This window comes from Strix uralensis, chromosome 6 (genome assembly GCF_047716275.1).
Source record: "Strix uralensis isolate ZFMK-TIS-50842 chromosome 6, bStrUra1, whole genome shotgun sequence".
In the NCBI taxonomy this organism is placed as follows: Eukaryota; Metazoa; Chordata; class Aves; order Strigiformes; family Strigidae; genus Strix; species Strix uralensis.
In genome coordinates, this window is record NC_133977.1 from 40,600,881 (window position 1) to 40,623,230 (window position 22,350).

Consider the following 22,350-nt stretch of genomic DNA (forward strand, 5'->3'; position numbering starts at 1 on the left):
ATAGATATAGCCCAGGGAAAGCTCCAAATAACTACTCTCGGGTGCTTTCATTAACTATGCATTCTTGCAAGCACATCTTTGTCGAAATTACTCTTTTATATTTTCCTCAAACTGATATCAGCAATTTTCATCTTATTAGTGGAGCTTAAGTATAAACATAGTTTCTAACAAAGACAATTCCTTAAGGTACCCTAAATGTTCTAAATGTTTTAAAATATCATTGTTTTCCTTTATTAATAACCTTACCTATTAATTATAAAGTCCTTATAGACTTTGATTAATGAATCTCCACTGTTCATTCCCTTATGTCAAGCAAATTTCTGAAGTCTAAATTTTTCTTCTTGTGACTTGGCAAAACTTAACTTTTCATAAAATCAATGCATATCAGAGTTAGTTAAACTTTGTTCTTTCCTGACATCCCTTTGAATTGGCAAACTGTTCAGCAAGATACAGAGCCATGTGGGGTGCCTTTACTTTAAATGTTTAGAACCTCATTGAATTTCTTGGTAAATTGAACACAAAAATTTGTGAGTTTTACTCTGGATAATATTAAATAGGTGTCTTGTTCCTGCTGTGAGTGAAACCCTTGCATAAGAGAAAAATGTGGGATGTGTGATGTGCTGCCACAGTGTAAAAATTGTCTGGCTTATGTTACAAATGACTTTATCTGTTTCAAAGCCATTGGAGAGAAAAATAATTTTAAATTATTGTGGAGTAATGTTCTAGCATATAAAATAAGAGAATTGTCATCTTAGACCACTGAATGTAACAGGTGACTTGCTCTTGAGACATTTGTCAGTAATATTGGGAGAAAATGCTGTGCTGTCAAAAAGGACTTCAGTTTGAATGACATAATACTGGTGGCCTCATGTTGACAATTTTAAAATGTCCTTGAAACTTATAAATATTATCAACAGTTACACTTGGAGGCATGCTATAAGAAATCTCATGTTGAAAGAGAAATAGATACTCATCACAGAAATAAAAATTAGTTCTTGAGTTGCTGAAAATAATCTTAATTTGATTGCCTTGGATATGTTCAAAAAAACTTCAAATCCTTATTAATGTTAATGTTCTCAAACACACAGACTCAGTACATCACATCATAGGGACTTTGCAAGGAGTGTCTTCACAATTTGGAATCAGTCATGAGCCTGATCAAAACAGGACAAAGAAATAAAAAATAACCAAAGGGCGACATTAAATTGAAATTAATAGATTTACGCACAGATTAGCAGATCCACTGACTTCATTTAATAAAAAATAAAGTATTTTTGAGATGTTTGCATTGATTGTAGTAATTCAGCTCCATATATATTCATAAAGCATATTTTATATACAAAATAACTCTATTGGCTAAGCAGTATTTTAATTGTGAAGTTAAACACTTTGGAATTAAGAAATGCCAACTGTGTAGTCTTCTGTGCAATTTTATGTTCGTTCTTTTGCATATCTGTCCTATAATAGCTCACTAGGTGTTGCTGTGGGGGTAGTGGCAGTGGCCAGTATGTGTACATGGGGTGTGACGTTCCCCTTCTGGTCATGGGCACAGCAAAAAACCAGTGGCGGTTCTGCTCAGTCTCTCAACAGTCCTTTTTTCACTCTTTGCAGAAATGGGTTTTACACTTTTATGAAGACTCTTCTAAGCACAGCCATGAGTTTATTTTCTGATTTGAAGTGCAACCTACATTAGAAAAATAGTTAATATTTCAGAGCTTATTCAGATTAAGAAAGAGAAACATACCTGATAAAATTTTAGATCTGAGAATTTTTCTTAATTCTGACATTTCAAGTGGTGGTGATAATATTTCCTTAGTAGTATTCTTATGTCTGTTTTATCAGCTTTCTGCTTTTGTATCCCTCCCGCTCAGGATATGCTCAGTCTTGGGAGGGTGGTAGCAATGTGGTGCTGAGATCTATAGCTCTTCTGCGGATGCTCAGGTTCTGCTCTGGGAAGAATAGTAAATTAGACAAAATTGTCAGGGTTTACATCTTTTTTACCACAGTTTTCGTGAAGAGCTGTATACCCAGCAAAGCTGCTGTCTGTGCTAGGGGTACATAAGAGGGTGCAGGTTCAGGGCGTTATGTTTCCCCCAGGCCTGCAGCTGCTGCACTGCCGCAAGCTGAGCCAGCTGCCCTTCTTGCTTGATGAATTTTTTTATAATTCTTTATTGGAAACAGATGAGTCTTAATGCTGGTCTAAGAAAGGGAGCAGAAGTGTGTAAGATGTCAGCTCACAATGCTTTAAATTCTCATGATGCTCTGATGGAGCAGTGTTGTTGCTGTGACTTGTAGATGCGAATCAGCTGTAAGCTATGTTATATGTGGTCTCTGCGTGCAGGGAAAACATGCTCTACACTAGAAATGATAATTTTTCACAGAAAGTGGTGGTATGGAAGCCTCCAACCACTTCCTGATGGACTCGCTGACATTATGATTGGGCTTTCAACAAAGATTTCAAAAAGACGTGTTTTTGATATTTTATTTAGTTAATGAGAAGTGTTATCATAAATACCAGTACCACAGCAATAAAAGCTCTGCATTGTAAAATAACTCACTATCAGGAAATACCATCTATGAAATAAAGGCTGGATTAATAGTATAGCTACTTTTTTATGTCTAACTGATGCATTAGAGTACATATAAGGCTTTAATTTAAAGGTATGGAGATTGTGTGTTTGTTTTTTTAGTCCCATTGTAAAGTTAAAGAAAAATTATTGTCTAATTTGACTAGAGTCAGACAAGGGCAAGCTTGACTCAAACTAGAGTCAAACAAAGGCAAACGGATTCCTTTTTTAGCTCTTGTGATTGATCTTAAACCACGCTAAAGGAAGCACCTCCATTTCCTGCATTTGGAAGTGAAGGACCACGTTTCTATCACAGTTACACCTGTGCTACAGCGTTGACTTAATTTTTAAAGTCCACAGGCAGGGTAACAGGAAAGAGGAGGCATGACACATCATAGATTTTTAGTTGAATCCTTTTTATCTCTACTGAGAGCCAGGCAAAGCAATTTGTTGGAAGAATTCAAAGACACTGAGAGGCGTATGGTTATTAAACATGTTCAATAGCTACTTTTGAAACTCTACAAAAAGTTTCCACTAAGGAGAGCAGTCTCGCAGGTTCACCATCTGAACCAAAGAGAAGCGGAGGTGGGAGGAGAGTTACAGTACGTGTATTAAAGTTGTTGCACAGATGGTAGCCCTTCGTTTTTCAAATATCCACCATGAAAAATGTCTGCTGGGAAGGCTGCAATCTTTCTGGTTATGAATGACCTGCATATCTTTGAGTATGAATTACAGCACTTCTCCTCACAGAAACCAAGAAGGGAAGTGAGGGATCTGACAACAGCATCTTTTGAATATTACTTTGCCAATGGGATTCTGACTGAGAGGAAAACCAAGAATTTCTGGGCTCTGGAGAATCCAATCAACAAATATAGGCCAAATAGGACAAATTAAGGTCATGTTAAAACCTGATTCTGTGGGATGGTCATAACATACCCATACAAATATACTACCTGTAAAACATGTGTATATACTTTGGAACCTTGCAACAAAATATATGTAATGTTATCACAAGCTTTTTTTCAATACAGAACAGCAAAGTTTTACAACCTAGAAGCTTTATTTAACAAATTTTAAAGAATGAATCCTAAAACTTTTGAAAATATTTAAGCAACAATTAAATATTTTTTCACTGCAGTAAATAATGAGGTTCTTTCTCTGAGGCTGTCTGGCAGCTGGTACTATTGTTTTCTTTTTTTGGTTAACGTTAAGCCCAGTGAGTTCCCTTGTGCCAGTAGGATGGAAGGCAGGGAGACATGGCTAGTGGCTCTATCCAGCAATCTGTGTTATCCTTTGCCCAACTGTCTGGCACTTTGGAGTCCTTTCTGCCTGTTTTGAGAGATTAAACCCAGATTTCTCCATGCCAGTCAACATGCACTTATTTCACACACAGAGAGCAATGCAAAACACAGAACACCATGCATGCGACAACACAGGACTTATATGCAGAAGCAGCATTAAATATTTTGGATATTTTAACCTTGGCTCCAGAAATTTTGGCAGACCAGAGTTCTCAGCACAACTTTGGTGAGACTCACCCATTGCACTGACCCTGTGAATTTAGAGGGCTGAGGAGTTTAGTCTGAGCGTGACCAAGTGAATCCCAGCAGTGAGCTGCAGCCATGGGTTCTCCTCTGCATCATGGTTTTGTATTTGTTCTCCAACTCCTGTCAGCAGCTGATGAAATTTCTTGGAGGCTGGACCTGCCCAGGGCTTTGCTTCTCCTTTTTCTCTCTTTGTATCAAGAAGGATAACCTCAGCCTCCCTGTTGATGATACTTGCCAGTTACTAGCAAATAGTTTCTTTGGTCTTCTCTAAGGTCCTTGGTATCCTTCTCTGTGCCGTTGTGCCCTGTCAAAGCCTTTGGTAATTTAGCTTGGTGTTTTGGGGCTGGAAAGCATCACCCAGGTGAATGCTGGTGAATGCGATATTAACATAGCAGGACTGATCTGGTCCTCTAATTTTGTAAATAAATGCATTGGTAAAAAAAAGTGCATATGCATAAAAATTGATACAAAATGTGATTGGTCTCACCAGTTAGTAAGGAAAAGACATGATTACTATAATCTTTTATTTCACTGTTATTTTCAAGACTCATTTTGAGAAACATGTATTGGAGGAATAAGTGAATAAGTGTGCTTAAAAGGCACATCAGATGGTAGTAAATGCCATGCCGCATTTTGTAAAATAATTTGTGGTTTATTTTTCCTATATTGCTTTCTCTCCCTACACACTAAAAGTTCTCTGATATTTTTTAGGGTCAGGGAAAGCATAACAACCTTTCTGTGAATCCAAAAACTTCTGTGCGTGCTGGGATTGTGTTATAAAGCAAATGTGATGTAAGTGGCCCATACACTCTCAGTGAAAATCAGAGAATGTCTCATTTTTCTACTACCCTTTGGATCTTTTCTATTGTGCCATAATAATGCCAGAATAATCCATGTAGCCCCTTTTTTATACCGTTATAATTAATGTATTTCGTCTAATGAAAGTACTTTAGAAGAATATGTTACTTCTGAGAAAAATTAAATAACATTTTTGATGCACCATGAAAAAAATCTCAGCACGTGTCTCAGATCTGTTTCATATACCCCTTCGATAGCAAAACCAAAAGAACCGTGTGAGTAAGCTACGTTGCAGATATATTACTATTGTTCCTGCAGGGTAGGTGATTGTAATCTTTTATAGTAAATTTTTAAAAAATGAACTGCTGTAATAAATTTCATGTTTTACAATGAACACACTCAACATGTTAATCTTTTATATGATCATTGTCCAGAAGAAATATACATGGCGGCTGGTTAAGACACCCCTGTAAGGCACTAGGGCAATATGCTTTCTATTTCAAATTAATGTAGCCAAGCAGTTTTATTCTTTAAGGCTGCAGTAAAACCAATCTAAATGAAAGATATTAAATGGTGAAGTTACATAAAGGTGCGTTTCACTAAAATGTTACTGGAAGGTGATTCTGTTTTTTAACTCTTGGTGTATTTCTGAAGGTATGGTATAAAGCTAGGGAATTGATACTGGCACTGAACAAGCCTTGCACATTTATTGCTTAATTGGAGATAATTGGCCTGGCCATAGAAGTGTAGACCTTGCCATTCCAAGATCATGACATTTAAAGGTTAAGTATCACTTCCAGTAAAATCTTCTCAGGGAATTTAAAAGTTGCAATACAAAGTTTGGTAAGACATCTAATTTTCTTGCTGACTGCAATTTTTCGATTTTTAAATTTAAGGTTAATATAGCATTTGAATTTATTTATAACATGTGTGCCCTGACCAAAAATGACTATTAAAGCACTTAATGTTACTTTAATAACTGCATACATTTTTGGCATTTTTTTCTCTAAATGGCTACTGAATTGTTAAAGTTATCTCAGCATAGCGTAATTATTGTGAAATAGAATAGAATAATAAGGATATTCTATGAAAACAGAAGAAAGTTTAATATTTCCATCTGCAAATTAATCTGTTTATTGGACAAAACAAATTGTGAAATAACCACTATTCAAGATCACTACACTAAGAAATTCATAAATATTTATTTAACATTGCTACGTCAAAACTATATACCATAATTTAGTGTCAATACTAGTATGATATAAATTATTTTGTGGGCTGCTGTAATAAACTCTATGACTGAGTTAATTCTCTGCTGGGGCTAGATTGAACTCGGTTCCTGTAGGTAAGCTGTATCGGAAAAACTAACATTGTGTTTTCTAGTTGTAGGTTTGCCATGGGGACACATCAAATTTTCTAGTGCTGTATATGCCACCCAGAAATGAAATATATTAACTTGTATTACATTTCTATTAGAAAATAAGATTTTTAGGTATTTATGACTAAGCTGTAAAGCTTGTTTCCAAGTGAAATGCAAAGACTTTCATCTTATCTAACAAGTTTGCCTCTCCCACTATCAGACAGAACCAATTTGTTTTATTGTATTTTGTGGTGTTTGCTCTGTGGTTAATAGTTACAAACACAACATGAAAGATTGCACAAGTCTTCCTGTAATACAGACATCTATGCTACCTCAGATGAGAATGAATCAGACTGCAAGTTTTCCACTAGTTTGAACAGGTCCAAGTATGTGTTAGCATTGAATATATCATCCGTTCATCCCCTCTTGTCTGTGCAAAACTTCCAGGCATCTCCCACATAAGCCAGCAGTCTGACTTTTGAGTGACCTTCTAGTGAGCTGGATCAGGAGTTGACATCGCTGAAAATTAAGATTGATTTAGAAAAACAAAAAAAAGAAAGAAAATAATTTCTCAATCGCATGATTATTAATGCTGGCACAGGAGACGTGCTGGAAGTATGTGGTCAAGACAAGAGAGGATCTTAAACCTTAATAAAACTGTACGTTCAATTTTATTTCTTTGCCATAGAAAGGCCAAAAATTTCATTTCAAGGGAAATAGGGAAGGATTTGCACTATTTTGCCAATGGCATGTACTGTTCATCTTCAGTTTTCATCAAGTTATGAGCTGCCAGAGGTCATTTATAGCCACATGAATAATTAGAAAATGTTCATATGCAGGCGGATGTGTTCTCTGCTAATCACATTCGTCCTTCTAAAGTCAGAGGAAAGAGTGGAGTAGAGAATGTGATTTTCACAACACACTGTTAATTAGTCCAGCATCTGATATTAGACTTTCAAAACTGAACACCCCTTATTACTGAGATGGTGTTAAAACACTGATTTTTAAATAAAAACCATTCCATTCTTCTACACATATATGTGGTTGTTGCCACCATGAATACTCTCCCAGAATTCTTCAATTTCTGTGATTATTTTTATTCAGGACTGATTTTTCTATGGACCACATGATGCAATCGCTTTGTGCGTGGGGTTACTGCTGATTCCTGGTGGGAACATGCCCTTCTGCAGGGCAATATCTGTTGCAGGAGAGGGAAACCTGGCTTTGTACCTCTGCTATGCTGTGTGCTGAGCAACCACTTCACCCCAGCACAATCATGAATGGTATTGCCATAGGTTTTAGGAGTTTCTGACTGATTTCATGAGTAGTGCTTGCTGTGGCACTGAGGGTTTTTAGCTGTGTGTGTATATATATTATTTTTTTTCCAAAAAGATAATCTTCTGGGGGAGGAAAAGTACCACTCCAGCAGAGAAAACCCTAAGACATGTACTGGGAAGATATGTAAGAGGTTTTATTGGTGGTATTTATAGACCTTTTGCACTACAGGAACTATAGAAAAAGACTGCAGTGAAGCTGAGAGCTTGGCTGGAAGGACTAGCCCTTACCTGGCAGATACTACATCTTAACACTGCTCTGAGAGGCTTGAAAATGGTAATATTTTATGTGTGATACAGAACAAAATTAGATATTGACTAATAAGAATTTGTGATAACCTGCAGTGAGGTGTTTTTCCAATCAGCTCCTGAGACATCAGAATTATGGTGTTGTCTTCTGTAAAGCTGTGATCAAGCATTTCAGTAATAAACTCTGTTTTCAGGCATTTGTAATGGAGTGCAGAGGAATATCTGGGGACATTTTGGGGTTAAGCCTGGAATACTGTAGAAATACCTCATCATGTATGCAACCAATTTTCAAGTAGCTGAACTGGGACTTTTTTTTAATGGGAAATGCATTGAGAATTGCTCCAGGCAGGTATTTTATTTTCAAAGGTGGGTTAATACGTTTAACAGACTGGGGCAATTTGAAATGCTGACCAGAGTTTCAGCACCTGTATTAATACAATCATTATATTTCACTTTTTTTTTTTTTTTTTGCAAAAGCTCATAGTGGTTGTGGGTAGATACTGGGATCCTTTTATAGCAGGGTCTGAACTTCCATAATGAAAAGATGAACCCTGCTGCAAAAAGTTTATCTTAAACTTAGTTTTGCAACAGACTGTAAAGTCATGACCTCATTTTTTCAATACTATGTGAGAGAAGGGTGGTGGAGAGCTCACAGAGAGATAAAGCTAGTGGAAACACACACACGGATGAGGCCTTGGTTCTGAATTGTTTGGAACTTCTTCCTTCAAGGTCAAATGAAACTCGTTTTCTGCCAAAAATGTGCAGCCTGTGTACTTATGTCAGGTAACACATTTTTTTATGGGGTCTGTCTCTCAAAATCTCTGGCTGGTGTAAGCTTCTCCAGATTGTGCTGCTAGGAAGAACATTATACCATTACTTCATTAAAATAAGATTATAGAATAACCTTTCTGAGGCAAAAAAAGGGGGGCAGTGAAGGGGGTTTGTGTATTCTCATGCTTTTGCAAAGAGGACCCTCCAACCCCTGTTCACCACCTCTTGTGCAAAAGAGGATTTAACTGCATGGAGAGCAGTGTCTTCACCATAGCTAGACTGGGTGGAAATGTGATAGCTGAGACAGTAGTTCCTTCTGATGGTATTTATTCCTTAGCTTCCCTTTTTAAAGGCAAATGCAATATCTGGTAATCCAACACCTTTAGATCTGCAGTGTGAGGAGAAACAAGGACCTCAGCTGGTGTGGGGACACAGGTTGGCCTCAGAAGCCCAAATCTTTTCAAATTTCCTTCAAGCTCTCTGTCTTGGACACGCTTTTGGCACTGAAGACTTCATGTATGAAAAACCAGGATTAACAGAGTGACAAGAAGCAACCTCGTTGATATAGGTCTAAGTTTCAGCAAAGCAATTGTGCACATACTTCACTGTAAACCTGTGTATATTTATGTTGATTTACGGTAATGTAGATGAGTCAACCTGCCTGCTTAAGTGTTTTGCTGAACCAGAAATACAAGTTTTCCACCAGCAGAACAGGGAAGGGTTGTTACTGGGGGGACCTCTGCCTTTGATCTAGCCACCCTTAAGCGAGTGTTTAATTTTAAGTGTGTGAATAATCCTAAGGAATAACTTTGTGAAGTCAAGGCAGGGTGCTCATTCCCATTCAGCACCAGTAACGGAAAGCCAGTGCTGGTGCACAAGTACCAGCTCTCTCCTGGCTCTCTTGCCCTCTCACGCATTTTTGTAGTGCAGAGAATACAAATGATTAAACCGTTGAGAGCTACCTGTGTGGTACAGCAGCATAGCCACAATGCCTGCATTTATGCTTTACTCTTGAATTGCTTGTTATAATAATTTTATTTGTTATATTACATTGCTGTAAATGATTCTGTTTTCTGAAGAAAAAAGCCTTGCATTCCTATACAGATAACGTTGATTTGGTATGAATTAAAATGAGCTAGAAGAAACAATATACTTTTTATATTTGTATATCTTTAAGAGATAGCTTTATTTAAAACCCCAAAACTTCTGCATTTAATTTTTTTACAAAACATTTTTAAAACCTGTTTTATCCTTTTGTATCATAAAACTAATTTCCTCCCTTTAATGACTCTTCTCAAAAGTTCTCAGTGATATAAACTCTAATTTTAGCACAGTAGTTTTATGTAAAATATTTCTAGCATTTTCTTTGAATCAATAAGCAATTTTCATGCCAATAGATGGTAGAATTGGTGTACTTTTTTGTAATTTACAAGTAAATTGTGTGCTTTCTTAAAATGTGGGACAAGTTGTTTTTCCCGCACTGATATAATAACAAAAATCTTGCAACTGGATCTCACAGTTTTGGCTCAAATTCTGGCTGAAGTCAATGGGCAGCTTTAAGAGGGGTCTCTTCTGCCACAAATTAATAAGTCTGTATCAGGGAATTGTGTGATATCTAACATCAGAAACTCCTTCAGATTTCAGAGATTGCTACATAACTCAATTTATACCAATATTTTTTCCACTGAGGATATATTTAACCCATCAAGTGTTTCATGAATAAACATTTAGTCTATAGAATAATTTTAAGTTCCTTCTATGTTATATGTGAGAGTTATTTTTTTTTTAAAAAAGTAAGCTCCAGCATTCTGAGAAAGTGTTTTCTGCAGGCAAACTATGTTGTTTCTAAGGACAATATATGTCTTAAATTTGGCCCATCACTTGGGACCCCTATTGAGTTGCCACAGTGCTGAACTGACCCATGAAGAATCTTGGGCTTTTGCTTCTCTAGACTAAAACCACATGAATTTGCTTCTTGGAAAAAATGAAGTTGCTTGTTTAACACTTTTCAAATAAGTGAACAACCTACTGTGATTTATTTGCTCTTTATTGGGCCAGATATTTACATATGCCTTAGCGTTGCATTGCTAAACTGTGCATTCAATAAACGGAGACCATGCATCAGCCACCCCATAATGCAGCAGCCACCCCCTTAAGCAGTGTAGTGGTTGATTTAGGCTGCAATGCCATGGACAACTGAAGTCTAGACGACCCTACTTTGGACTAGTTATTTATTCTTTGTATTTTCCCCACATGAGTTCCAGCACCCCTGCAGATATATGGCTGAAAATTAATCCAGCAATTCAATATATATAGCTGCAGTTCATGATTTGGTTATAGAAGTGCCAGTGTTAACAAAAAAAAGAAGGGGGAGTATTAAAACAGAGTTTAGATATACGGAAATGAAACCTGTCAGTGGTAGCCAAGTCTTGCACCAACTAAAAGTGATTGTAGAACTGCACCTTTTAGCTCCTTTCTTCAACCTGAGAGATGCATCTTACCTATAAAGCTTTATGGAATGGCGAGTGAAGTGCAGGGCACCATGGGGTCTGTGACTTACGGTGCAAAGAGGCATAAATAATTAACAAATGGAGTAGACTCTGGCGTAGTTGGGTTGAGTGGCAATGACCTTGAGCATCCTGAAATCTGCTCTCACCAAGGCAATTAGTGGCTGATATGAAGGACAGAGAAAGCAGCCAGGAATCAATAAGGTATGAGACATGCCATGGCCACAGTCCTGTTTCCTCAGACCTGGATGCTTTTCCTACTGCAGAAAATAGGAACAATATGGGAACATTGGGTATTATATTCTACTTATTATATTGAATGTTCACATATGTTTGTGTGATAATCCCGTAGACAGCTATTTTGACTACAGCCTCTCTGATAAAGTCTATATAGTAATTATGTCATACACTATTATCAGCTGAACATTTGAATAATTTTAAATAGCACCTCATTTTGTTACGTTCTTACACCAGTAAGAATTAAAGCATATAAGAAAACTGTGGGAAGTGTGCAAATAACATTTTCCCTGGAGTCTAAGAAAAAACAGAACAAATAGTTTCAAGAACTGACTTTAATTGAAGCAAACAGCACACAGCATAACTAGCTATCCATCACTTTGCCTTATATTTAGCAGAATGTCAAGAATTCAAACTGGGGGAAAAAAGGTAACAATTAAATAAAAGGGTGATGGCCCACTTGGCCCCCTCACGCATTACAATTTGGTGTGAAAAGGGTCCAATGTTTTGTTTTGTTCTGGTGATGCTGCCAAGAAATGTTGCAGGACCCTAAACTCTGGTCTCCATAAAGATTACTTCTAGACAATTGAAAATTATCATGTGGATTTCCCTATGTCCTTGACTTCATCTGCCTTTACATTTATCTCCTTTTTTTATCAGTGAGAATCACTCCAGTATCCCCTATACTGCCTTCTCTCATGGCCATCTGTGGAGGAACTCCTCTCTGAACTCATGCTAAGCACGCTGTGGGAAGGAAGCCCTTCTGCATCACTTGAATTCACACCTCACCATGTGTATGCTACATGGGAGATACTACAGCAGCAGGAGTTGTCATGTGCTACAGGTATCACTGCCATGTTCTTTAGTGGTGACTAAGTAGATATCTGCATAAAAGTGTTTGACAAATCTTCATTATAACAGCAGGTAAACAAATGAACAGTGGGGGAGAGACTTGGTGAAAGAGACTGAGAGCCATTTGCCTCAGGTTGCTAGTATACTTTCTCACAAACAGTGACAGGTTTTAATCAGAATATCTAAGGGTTAGCTATTACTTAGGAGGTATTTCTATTAAAAGCAGAGTTTTACCAGAAAGGTTTGTAGTTGTAATATGTGCAAAAACCTATTTCAAATTACTCTGAACATGCCTGAGGTCATCTTGACCTAGCTGACAAAGGATGGGGCCTTGTAAGGAGAGGTGGTCATTTATGAGAAGAAGAAAGTCTGTATCCACTTTCAGGATACACTTTACCGAGGAATAAAGACATAAAAGAGGTTCATTATGGCTTGAATATAAGGTTGGCCATGAAAAAATACATAACTGTGTAAGAAAGGTATCCCATATTGGGAACAGCTTGGTTCCCCAGACTACATCTATAACTGTGTCTGGCTGTCACAGAAGAATAACTGCCCAGGCATCGCGATGGGACACGTTTCCTAAGAAGATCCATGAACAGGTATTCAGGTGCCCACAGCCCGCCATGGACAGCTCACGTTGTGTCCACCAAATATTTATCTCCCTTGTAGGAGATAAATGGCGAGTGTGCCAAGCACAGGTTGAACAGACTTTACATCATGGACAACCAGCGGATGGCATTTCCCGAAGAGCGTGGCAACGGCGCTCTAGGATGGCCGTGGTGCCTTCACAGTACAGCTCAGCCACTCCCGCTCCTGTCCATGCTGTTGTGGCTGAAGGTGTGCTCCCTAAAACTAGTAGCTTTTAGGGCTGTTTTAGAGGGGACTTGCCCAAGTGCTGCAGCTCTTATAAGTAGGAGTTATCATTCCTCCTAAGCCATGTACTTTGCACCTGCCTAAACTGCAAAGGGATCTCAGCAAAGCTCTCCTCCCCTTGGGTTTCCCAAAAATCCTTGTTTGCAAAAGGCCTTTCCTGCAATCCAGGTGTATCTCCTTCCAGATGTCATCTAAACTGTCAGAATATAAAAATACACGGGGTGATTTGGCCAGTGATGGCTACTAGCCCAGGAAAGGTAACGCTGAACAATCTCCCTGCATGTTTTGCAACTTGTATGTGGAGGGCCACCTCTGACATCGGAGATGGTGCCCTCCGTACGGTGGCAGGGGAGCAGATGCTGGTCACTGGCATTTTCTACCCACCAGCTGGGTCTAATCATCCTTTCTGTGCCTGGTCATGATGCTGCCTCCTGCCCTAGATTTTGGATATGCTCAGTGATTTGGGAACCTAAAACTCAGATGCCTACAAGTTTGATCTAAACCTAACATTAGATCCTAGGATCCTGCCCCAAGTCATTACAGTGCATAGAATATTAAAATCTTTTATTTTCCTGTCATTTCTATAAAACATTTTTTCCATGTAACCAGACATCCAAAGAGTTAGCAATCCCACCAGACTTATTTTCTTTAAAATATTTGGTATTTTAGCTTTAAAACCATGCTAAAATGAAATGTTCAAAGAGCTAGAAGTTTTCCAAAAGCCCCTGGCTTTTTTTTTTTTCTTTTCTGCAGAAGAACATACAAAGAACCTTGGCAAATAATTAAACATTCTAATTTGAGATAATCTTTGATTAATGAAGAAGCTGCTTTTGAATGCTCTTCTCTGCCTCTCGTAATTGATCTCTAATTGTCCCATCTAAAGGTTATATATTGCCTTTCCTCATGATTGTGTCCTCCTAATGCCTTATAACTCAGATCCAACTATTAGCAACATTCATTAATTCCTCTTGAAAATGCTGTGAACTTTCCAAATTGAAATAGTGCTTTATAAAACCAAGTTTAGTTTTGCACTAGTTTGTTTAGTCTCTTGAGAAAACCACACCAAGACATGTCACAAACATGATGTGTAACTGTTCAGTTCTAAATTATTTTAGAATTTATATATAAACTGTTTGAGTGTGTTGGACAGAGGGGGTGTAGGAGGATAACTTAATTAAAAATAATGGCACAGGTGCTTTTTGTTCTCTTACTGCAAGTAAACAGGTGATGGATTTGCAATTAAGTGTATGATGTCTAAGTGGTAAAGGTATTTATGCAAAAATTGGAAAACTAAGGAATTTAGGATCTGGTAAAATGTTTGTGATGATAGAAAAATCTGGGTTGTTTCAGAAGGATTTTACCTGGATTTCTAACAAGCTAGGACAGCTAAACATATTTACTTAACTGCTTACCTAATTGAGAGATGAGGCTTCTTCACAGCATAAATTGTTAACTTATTTCTGGAATAAGCTGGGTTTTAATCTTATTATAATTTACTAAGACAAACCCTTTTAACCTGTTGCTTGGCAGGCTTCCTTTTATATAGCTTAAAGAAAATTGGCTAAACTTCTTTGTTTTTTCTACTAGACTTTAAATTAAGTACCCCAAATGTTGGTGTGTGCCTGGTGCTTGACCACAGCATTATAACACCAAAGGCTTGTAATTACCCAGCACATTTTCTGCGTAGCTTGATATTAAAAAAATGCATAAGATACTTGCATGAGCACAGATTTTTATAAATATGTCAAATTAATACAATTTGAAAATGCTTTTACTTCCCTTGCTCCTGAATTTTTCAGTCTTATTTTATTAAAGTGGAATATTTATTCCTGTGCTGCTTTCCCCAATTTTGGCTTAATTGTTTCCAGTCTGTACAGCCCGGCTGTCTAGAGATGTTTATTACTGAGTAAATGTATTCTGGAAGGAGAGAGCCTGGCTAAATTGCTGGAAAGAAAAATTCTACAATCTGACCTTATCAAGACAGGATCCAGAAGGTTCTTATTTTTCATTTTGACTGAGGACTGTTAGCAAGGCAAAAAACAATCCAAAGTAGTTAACTAAAGTCTATCACAACAGTCATTGGAGCTGGGGGGAAAAAAAAAAAAAAACCCAAACAAAAAGAAAAAAAAAAAAAGCACTGTCAAACACTTATAATCCATTCTGCAGAATTGCAGGAAAACTGTTACATATCCTGTAATGATACAAAGCTATTTTCTTCTGGCTTTGAAAAACACAAATCTATTCCACACAAATGTACTTGGTATTTAGGGAACCTTTTAATATACTTTAAGTATATGATAACACAGAATGAGAGTACGACATCAAAGTATTCAATAAAATATTTTGAGTGATCTTTAGCAACTCTCCTGAGCATTTATGACTTGCTAGAGGGAAATGCACTTTTCAAAGATCATGTGCAGTCCCTATGGAGACCTGTAACCTTCCTCAGAGCAATTCACCACAAACTGATAGGTCTGATCACAGCACAAGTGAGACAGTCAGTTGAAAATGCTCCGAGAATGCTAATAGGAGCCCTGCGACTGCTGAGTCACTGCCTGCAACCGGGGGTTCAAGCAAAGGGTTATTTGGGGATTATAAATATCAGCAGGAAGTCAGGTACTGGCAAAAGTTTCATTTAGACCTTGGCCAGTTTGTGGTCTGATTTGCTACATAATCAGTTTATTAGTGAATCAAAGATAAAATCCTCAGTTAAGGAGGGCTGGGAGGTTCAAATCTGGGGATGGGGAGGGGAGGAGTGAGTGTATAGATATTAAAAGGCTCCTCCAAGCAGTTCAAGAACCCATGTTTGTTGTTCTAGAAAGAGTTTGGTACTTACCTGTCGTTCCCACAGAACCTGCTGGGTTTATGAATAAAGGGCAAGGTTCCTCCTCACCTCTGACCCCTTGCAAAAGCAGTGCTGTGGTCTGGTGGCCTTATTGCAGGAGCTTGTTGGTTTTCTTGTGTTATTTGGCATTAAAGTATTTTTCAGGAATTTCAGCTTTGCCAAAATGATCTACCGCTGTTTGACTGTGTGCTGTTAAACCCCCTTGGATAGAAAGCTGCAGAATGAGTTTCTTATCACAGAAGGTGTATGAATATATCCCCTTCCTAAGCCACCGCTGTCGCTTTATGGTGGCCTCGCTCGGGTGTCACACACCACTTTGCTGCCTGTCACAATCCTTTATGTCCTATTGCTTCCTCTACTGCTTTGAGGCCATCCAGAACAGTAGTGTGCTATTTAAATCAAGCATAGCCCGTCTTTATAATTTCAGCTCTTGGAGGGTCCGGATCCACGTGATGCTTCTCATTAATCAGTACTATGCTGTGTGTGACATTCTTTTTTTTTTTTTTTTATACAACACACATGTAGTACAAGATCAGCTTGTTATTGTCTGACCTGTCTTTTCTTCCTTCTTCCCTCCTTGAGTCTTGCTCCAGATGGCAACTGCTGCAAGAGCTTAAAAATAAAAATGAAAGTGTGAAGTATATTCACTTTTATGGAGCTGCAAACAGGGGGCAGGGGAAGGAGAGTAAATGCACCAGTATCGTTTGTCTACCTTGGTTCAATTAATGTCCTTAGCCATTAGTCAACCTGCAGTAGTATGAAGTGCATCATAAAAGACACAGTACACAAATACTCAAGAAAAAAAAGAAAGCTCTGGTATTGTGGGGAGCCTCTCAGTAAGGTCTTGTTATTGTTATCCCATTGCATCTGACCTGTAGCTGATTTCTGATTTCCCCTTTCTCAGAAGCTCTTTGACCACAGGCAGGAAATGTGCTACAAGTAGATGAAGAAGTTGGCAATTGTCCTGTACTGTGAGATTCTGGGCACACAGCTGCTCGTCCTTTTTTTGGGTGAGGACCTTCAGATGAAAAACTGGCTACATAGAAATACATCTGATACACAGACACCTTTACCTGTGTTTGAGAGGAACATGGAGAAAGAGCAGTTGGGAGATTTGCCATAAATCCATTCCCTAAGCACTCACACTTATTTTTGAGAAGGTTATGCAAAACGTAACAAGTAGCTGCCATGAGAAGAGGGGGTGCCAGATCCCCCATTTTGCTTTCAGTCTCAAATGCCCCCTTTGCTGTCATACTACTGCTCCTTCAGGAAGGGATCGATACATCCCCCCTCCAGTCTCTGAGTTTGGTAAAAATGGCTCAGAAAGTCCTCATTGTCCAAAGCAAACTTTAACACCAAAGGGGGGGGGGGGGGGGAAGCTCTTATCCTTTGCAAAACATTAAGATAAACAATAGTGGTAAACCATTCCTTATAGCAAGATGCTTTTAAAACACATGTGTATGTGTATTCCATCTGGAAATGTGGGTGAGGGCATCAGATGTACAGTTATCTTTTATTAGTAACAGCTGACTTGGAGAGATACAAGGAAGTTTCATCTATTCATAATATGTTGTCTTGCTGTTGCAGCTACCACAGAGTTATCAAAGCCAGGGAGAAATACTGTTCTTGTTTTTCTTTACATGGAAATCACTTGGCCCTGATTCCCTTATTGGGTATTACTATTATTAGTGCAATGGTGGAATATTTTGCCCTAAATGTTACTGCAGAGAAGTAAATGATTTCTTATTTCTATTTTTTTTTCAGAAACTCTACTTTAAAAATAGATTTTAAAGGACAAATACTATGTTTAAAGACTTGGAAATGAATGAAAATGATAACTGATACAGAGCTTGAAGAAAAACAATATTAGGAACAGGTCACATAAAAAGGAAAAAAAAAAATCTATATTTAAGGAGATGTGCCTAACAGTCCAGCTGAGAATAGGGAAAAGTTCTTCAGACAACTCTCTATAAGGTAAGTTAACTATAAATTAACTCTCTATAAGGTAAAGCTAAATGGACTGAATGAGTTTTTTCAGTCTTAACCAGAAGACAAAAGTCAGAATCACATAACCAGGATGATACACTGCTGCAAATAGGCCAAATGTGCACATTCCCTTTCAATTACTTAAGAAGCAAAATATAACTCCCTAGGGTCTGGGAGGGAGGAGAACAAGGTAAGTGAGAGCAGGTGTAAGGCATCCTGATCAAGTAGGGCTTAAATGCAACCTGAGGTAAAAGATGAGCTTTTTAGGTAGAGCAGAAGTGTTGATGGGATGGAGAGAAAAGACAAGTGGTAAGAAAGTTGGTGTGGCAAGCTCAGCAGAAAGAAGACCAAAGGGTTTATGCTATTGTTTACCAAATCATTGCTGCTAGGCCTGAGGTGAGATGCATCAAGCCATCATAAGGTACAGATGGTATGCTTTAAAAAATAGCTGTGGGGCTTGCCTTATAAATACAGAAAACCTTAGTTTTTCAAAGCATCTGTGTGCTGAGCAGAGCTCTGCTACTGGTGCAGCATGTGCTGCTTGGACACATCATGGCCTTGCTGCTTCTTTTCAGACTGTAGAAACCACAGTGTTTGCCTGCCTGAGGGTCTTCTAGGCCATCTCATCCTGGGTAAGACCTGCCTTTTTCTGTTAGAGAATCCTTTTTTGTTTGCTGGATCATTTTACCCTCTTGACAGCAAGAGTGCTCTGGGCTAGCAATGCCAAGGCCAGCTTTTGTGACCTGATGAACCAAGTGTCCTGGCATTCCATCTGGCATGAGGTGGGTGTGCTTCAGGGCACCCTTGGTTATTTGTTGTTGAAAAGAAGGCATATGTTTTGTCAAATTAATTTATTACAAGTTTTATTTGTGTTCCTGTGGAAAAGCTCACATAGTTTCTCTCAATCAAGGGACAAGGTTCCCATGGCAAGGGCTTGAATGTGCTCCGGTGAGCCTGGGGCTGGCAGTGACGGATGGCAGACGGGTAGGGTAAGTGGTTAGGGCGAAAGATGAGATGAAGCAGTATCAGCATGTTTGTGGATGTGTCTGGGAGTGTGTGGTGTGGCTTAACATGGTTAAGCACCTCTGAACAACCAGGGGAAGCTGTTAGTATGAGAAATGTGTTGTTTGCCTGTCCAGCCTTTAATTCCTTCTCCACCCCATACAGCCCACAGTTACAGGCGTGCATAGCTGTATTCCTACAAAGCTGCAAATCCTCTTTTTTTTTTTTTTGCTTTTTTTCTTCTCTAAACTGTCTGTCAAATGTCACAGCCTTCCTATCACTCTCCTAACAGCTCCTTTGAGAAGGTGACAGCAGGGTTGACCTCCGTTGCATTTTCTGCCTTCTCTCTGCCACACCAGTGGGTGCCAGCTGGAACTTTGGCCGTCTCATGTGGCCTCACTCCCTTGCATGTTGGTCTCACTGTGGCTTCCAGAGGCTCGTTTTTCTCTTCCTGCCCTCTGGTTACTTCACAGCGTCATAGAGAGACAAAAAAAATACAGACCATTAGAGTAGTTCTGCAGCTAAAAAAGGGACCAAGGAGATAGGTTTGCTGAATTTTGACCCTTGAATTTAAGGGCAAAGGTTTTTGTCTTTCTTTTTCTTTCATTCCATCTGAAGAGTTAAGAAGAATAGCTGGGAAGGAGAGGTCAATATTCCTACTCTCATGAAAGTCTACATACAGCCTTTGCCAGCACAGCTGTTTTCCTGCCACCATTGACAAGGGTAAAACTCAAGATATTTTTTCAAAGGAAAATGCAGTGGGAAAACTTTTGTTCTGCCGTTCATGTAGTCTTATTTTCACAGGCAAAATAAAAAGTTGCAGTGTATTTCAGCTTGATTTGATCTAAATGGCCAACCAAACAAGAAATAAATACCCTTTGGGGTGAGTTTGACATTGGATCCCTCTTGCCTCAGTAGCTGAAGGGCTTCAACCTCCTTCTCCTTCTTGGTCCAAATTCCTGGTGGTACAAAGTTTCTTGAGCAGCAGTCCTGTTGTCTTGCTGGTTGAGTAAACAAGACAAGTTAGTGGGAAGTCCAGAAAACGATTTGACAGTACAAAACAGGGTAAAGATACTGCAAGAACTGAAGGATAGAGGTTAGCTTTATTTTTGGTCAATATTAAGTGCCTTATGTGGTTGTTTTGTTGCTTTTTTTTTTTTTTTTCCTAGCCAAGAAGATGAAATGTTACAGTTCAAGAGTGTCAGATATATTGGTGCTTACTGAAAATGGAAATCCAGATAATAAACGAGCATTACTGCAGGGGTCTGTGCATGCGAAACACCAGGATGGAGTTATATCTCTAAATTACATTGTTAGTACACAGTTCTGACCCCTCTGCTCCTAGATCTCTCCTCATCTTTTGGTTGGGGGAGGGATTCCCCCCCCCTTCTAAAACTTCAGAATTTGATTAGAAACTAGTTTTGTTGCTTCTAGATGACTATGTTCAAGTTATGTGTAGGAATGGGTGTCATTCAAACTTGAACTGAAGGGATTGGGCTAACATGTGGCTGATCTGAGATAACGTTTATAGAGAGTAAAGAGAAATATCAACTCTGTTCTTCTCTAATTTCACCTCTAATTCTTCTTCTGTTTTCTACCCTGGCAAATCCATGTTCCATGTAGATTCCCACCACTCCCTCTACCATATGGCTGTGAACATTGTTGATTTCTAGCTGTTACACCATCGATCTGCTCTTTTGCTAAAGTGAAAGTTTGGCTTAAAACACTTTTCATTGTAATTGTGTGTGTATTCTTGTGCTTGTATGGGAGAAAGGTGCCTTCTTAATTTAATCAGAGTTTTAAATTTTGCCAATGGTGACGGGAAAGAAAAAAAAAATATATACCTGGTTTTTGGTTAACTCTCAGAGGTCACGTGTTGCTGTGTGGGTCAGAGTCTGGAGAAGCAGGCACGTGACTGTGGCTGTTTCTTCATGCAGTGCCGAGTATTTGCACAAGAATTTCATCATCCTTTCTCAGGAACAACTACCAACCGCAGAGTAACGTGGTTTCACTGTGGAGGGGAAAAGATGAGTTTTATATGTAAAATTACTTCTAACACCGTAACACTTCTTGACATGAAGGTCAATATGTGCCTAAATTACTCTAAGTAACTGAGTTTATTATAATTCTTCTCTGTCACATTCCCTTGCTGCAGCTGTGACACTGTGCTGTGTAACTTAATTATACAGTTGTGTTTGCCACTGTGTGTCTGTTGTTGGGTATGCTATGAATATTTAGATATTTTTTTTTTTCTCTGCAGTTCTGTAATTTAAACAAACTCACTGAAGTGTATTTAACCTGAAGTAATCTAGAATATGTGTTGCTTTAGGCTGTGCTTTTTAAGGAACTTCTTTCTGCAAAATTGTATTCACAAAAGTAATTTTGTTCATGCAAAGATGGGGAGGAGAATCAACCCTTATGCACTGTGCGTTTCTGTAGTTTTCTTTGTTTTTAAAGGAACTTCAATCCACAGCGCTATTGGTGCTTTCAGTGGGTGTATTTTGACAGCGTGGACCTGTACTGCAAACTTGCATGTTTATGTCTGTGCACACCCCCAGTTTTCCTTCCAAAGAGTTCATTTGGATGCTAACCTGAAAATGTCAAAGGTCTGTGGGCTGAGCTGCATTCAGCAACCTGGTAAACAGCTATTGGAGGGCAGAAAGTGCAGGACATGTGATTTCCTTGACAAACTCTTTTTCTCTGAGGATATTGATACAGATTTTTAAGTAGGGATTCATTGCATGCCTGTCAGCACTGTGCTGGGTAGAAAGACTGTGAGTAACATCTTAGAATATTTAAAGAAAATGCTTAAGGGGGGTGAGGGGACTTCACGGGTTTTTATAAAAAGTCATCAAGGTATAATTATAGACAGAGGGTAGATCTATAAAAATATCATTAGTAGATCTAAAAATAGGACAAATTATCATTCTTATAATTAAGCCTAATGGACCTTCCTGTGTAAGTTTGATAAGATGACTTAGTAATATTAACACTTTTTTTTTCTATTTAGTCACTAAATTATGCATAAAGGACAAAACAGAAATAATCACCCAGACATTCGCGTCACTTGTGTCTGACTAATTCTCATCCATTGTCTTTTATAGTTTTAAAATGAGAGATGAACTAGCAGGGCTGATATCTGTGCTGATAAAATATGTAATAATGACTGTTTTCTTAATTTAAGTTGCGTATGTTCTTTTTGAAAGTGAAAGATTGCCAGCAGTCATTGGTGAGTTCTTTACATTGAATCAGTATGCAGTACAGGCAAATTCTGTTGAAGAGTCAAAAGAGCAAAGAAAAAGTCAAGAAAGAAAAAAGCTGACTTCGTGTCATCTATACCTATTAAGTCAAAAAGTGTAATAAAGTTTCAAGGAAAGGAAAAAGAAAACACCTGAATGCTTTTTTTCAGAGTAGGTGGT

The 22,350-nt window shown here is 38.3% G+C and overlaps 1 protein-coding gene across 3 annotated transcripts in view; it reads left to right on the forward strand.

Moving 5' to 3' along the window:
- The first annotated feature begins 18,654 nt into the window (after window positions 1-18,654).
- KYNU (kynureninase) overlaps window positions 18,655-22,350 on the forward strand; it is a 62,531-nt gene continuing 58,835 nt past the window's right edge. Inside the window, exon 1 of one of the 3 annotated variants that reach the window (XM_074872337.1) lies at window positions 18,655-18,711. In XM_074872337.1, the coding sequence (XP_074728438.1) occupies window positions 18,676-18,711 (36 nt within the window). In that variant the 5' untranslated portion in view covers window positions 18,655-18,675. Of the gene's footprint in view, window positions 18,712-20,993; window positions 21,013-21,615; window positions 21,706-22,350 lie in introns of those variants that run through there. The other 2 variants (XM_074872336.1, XM_074872338.1) reach the window with 2 other exon arrangements.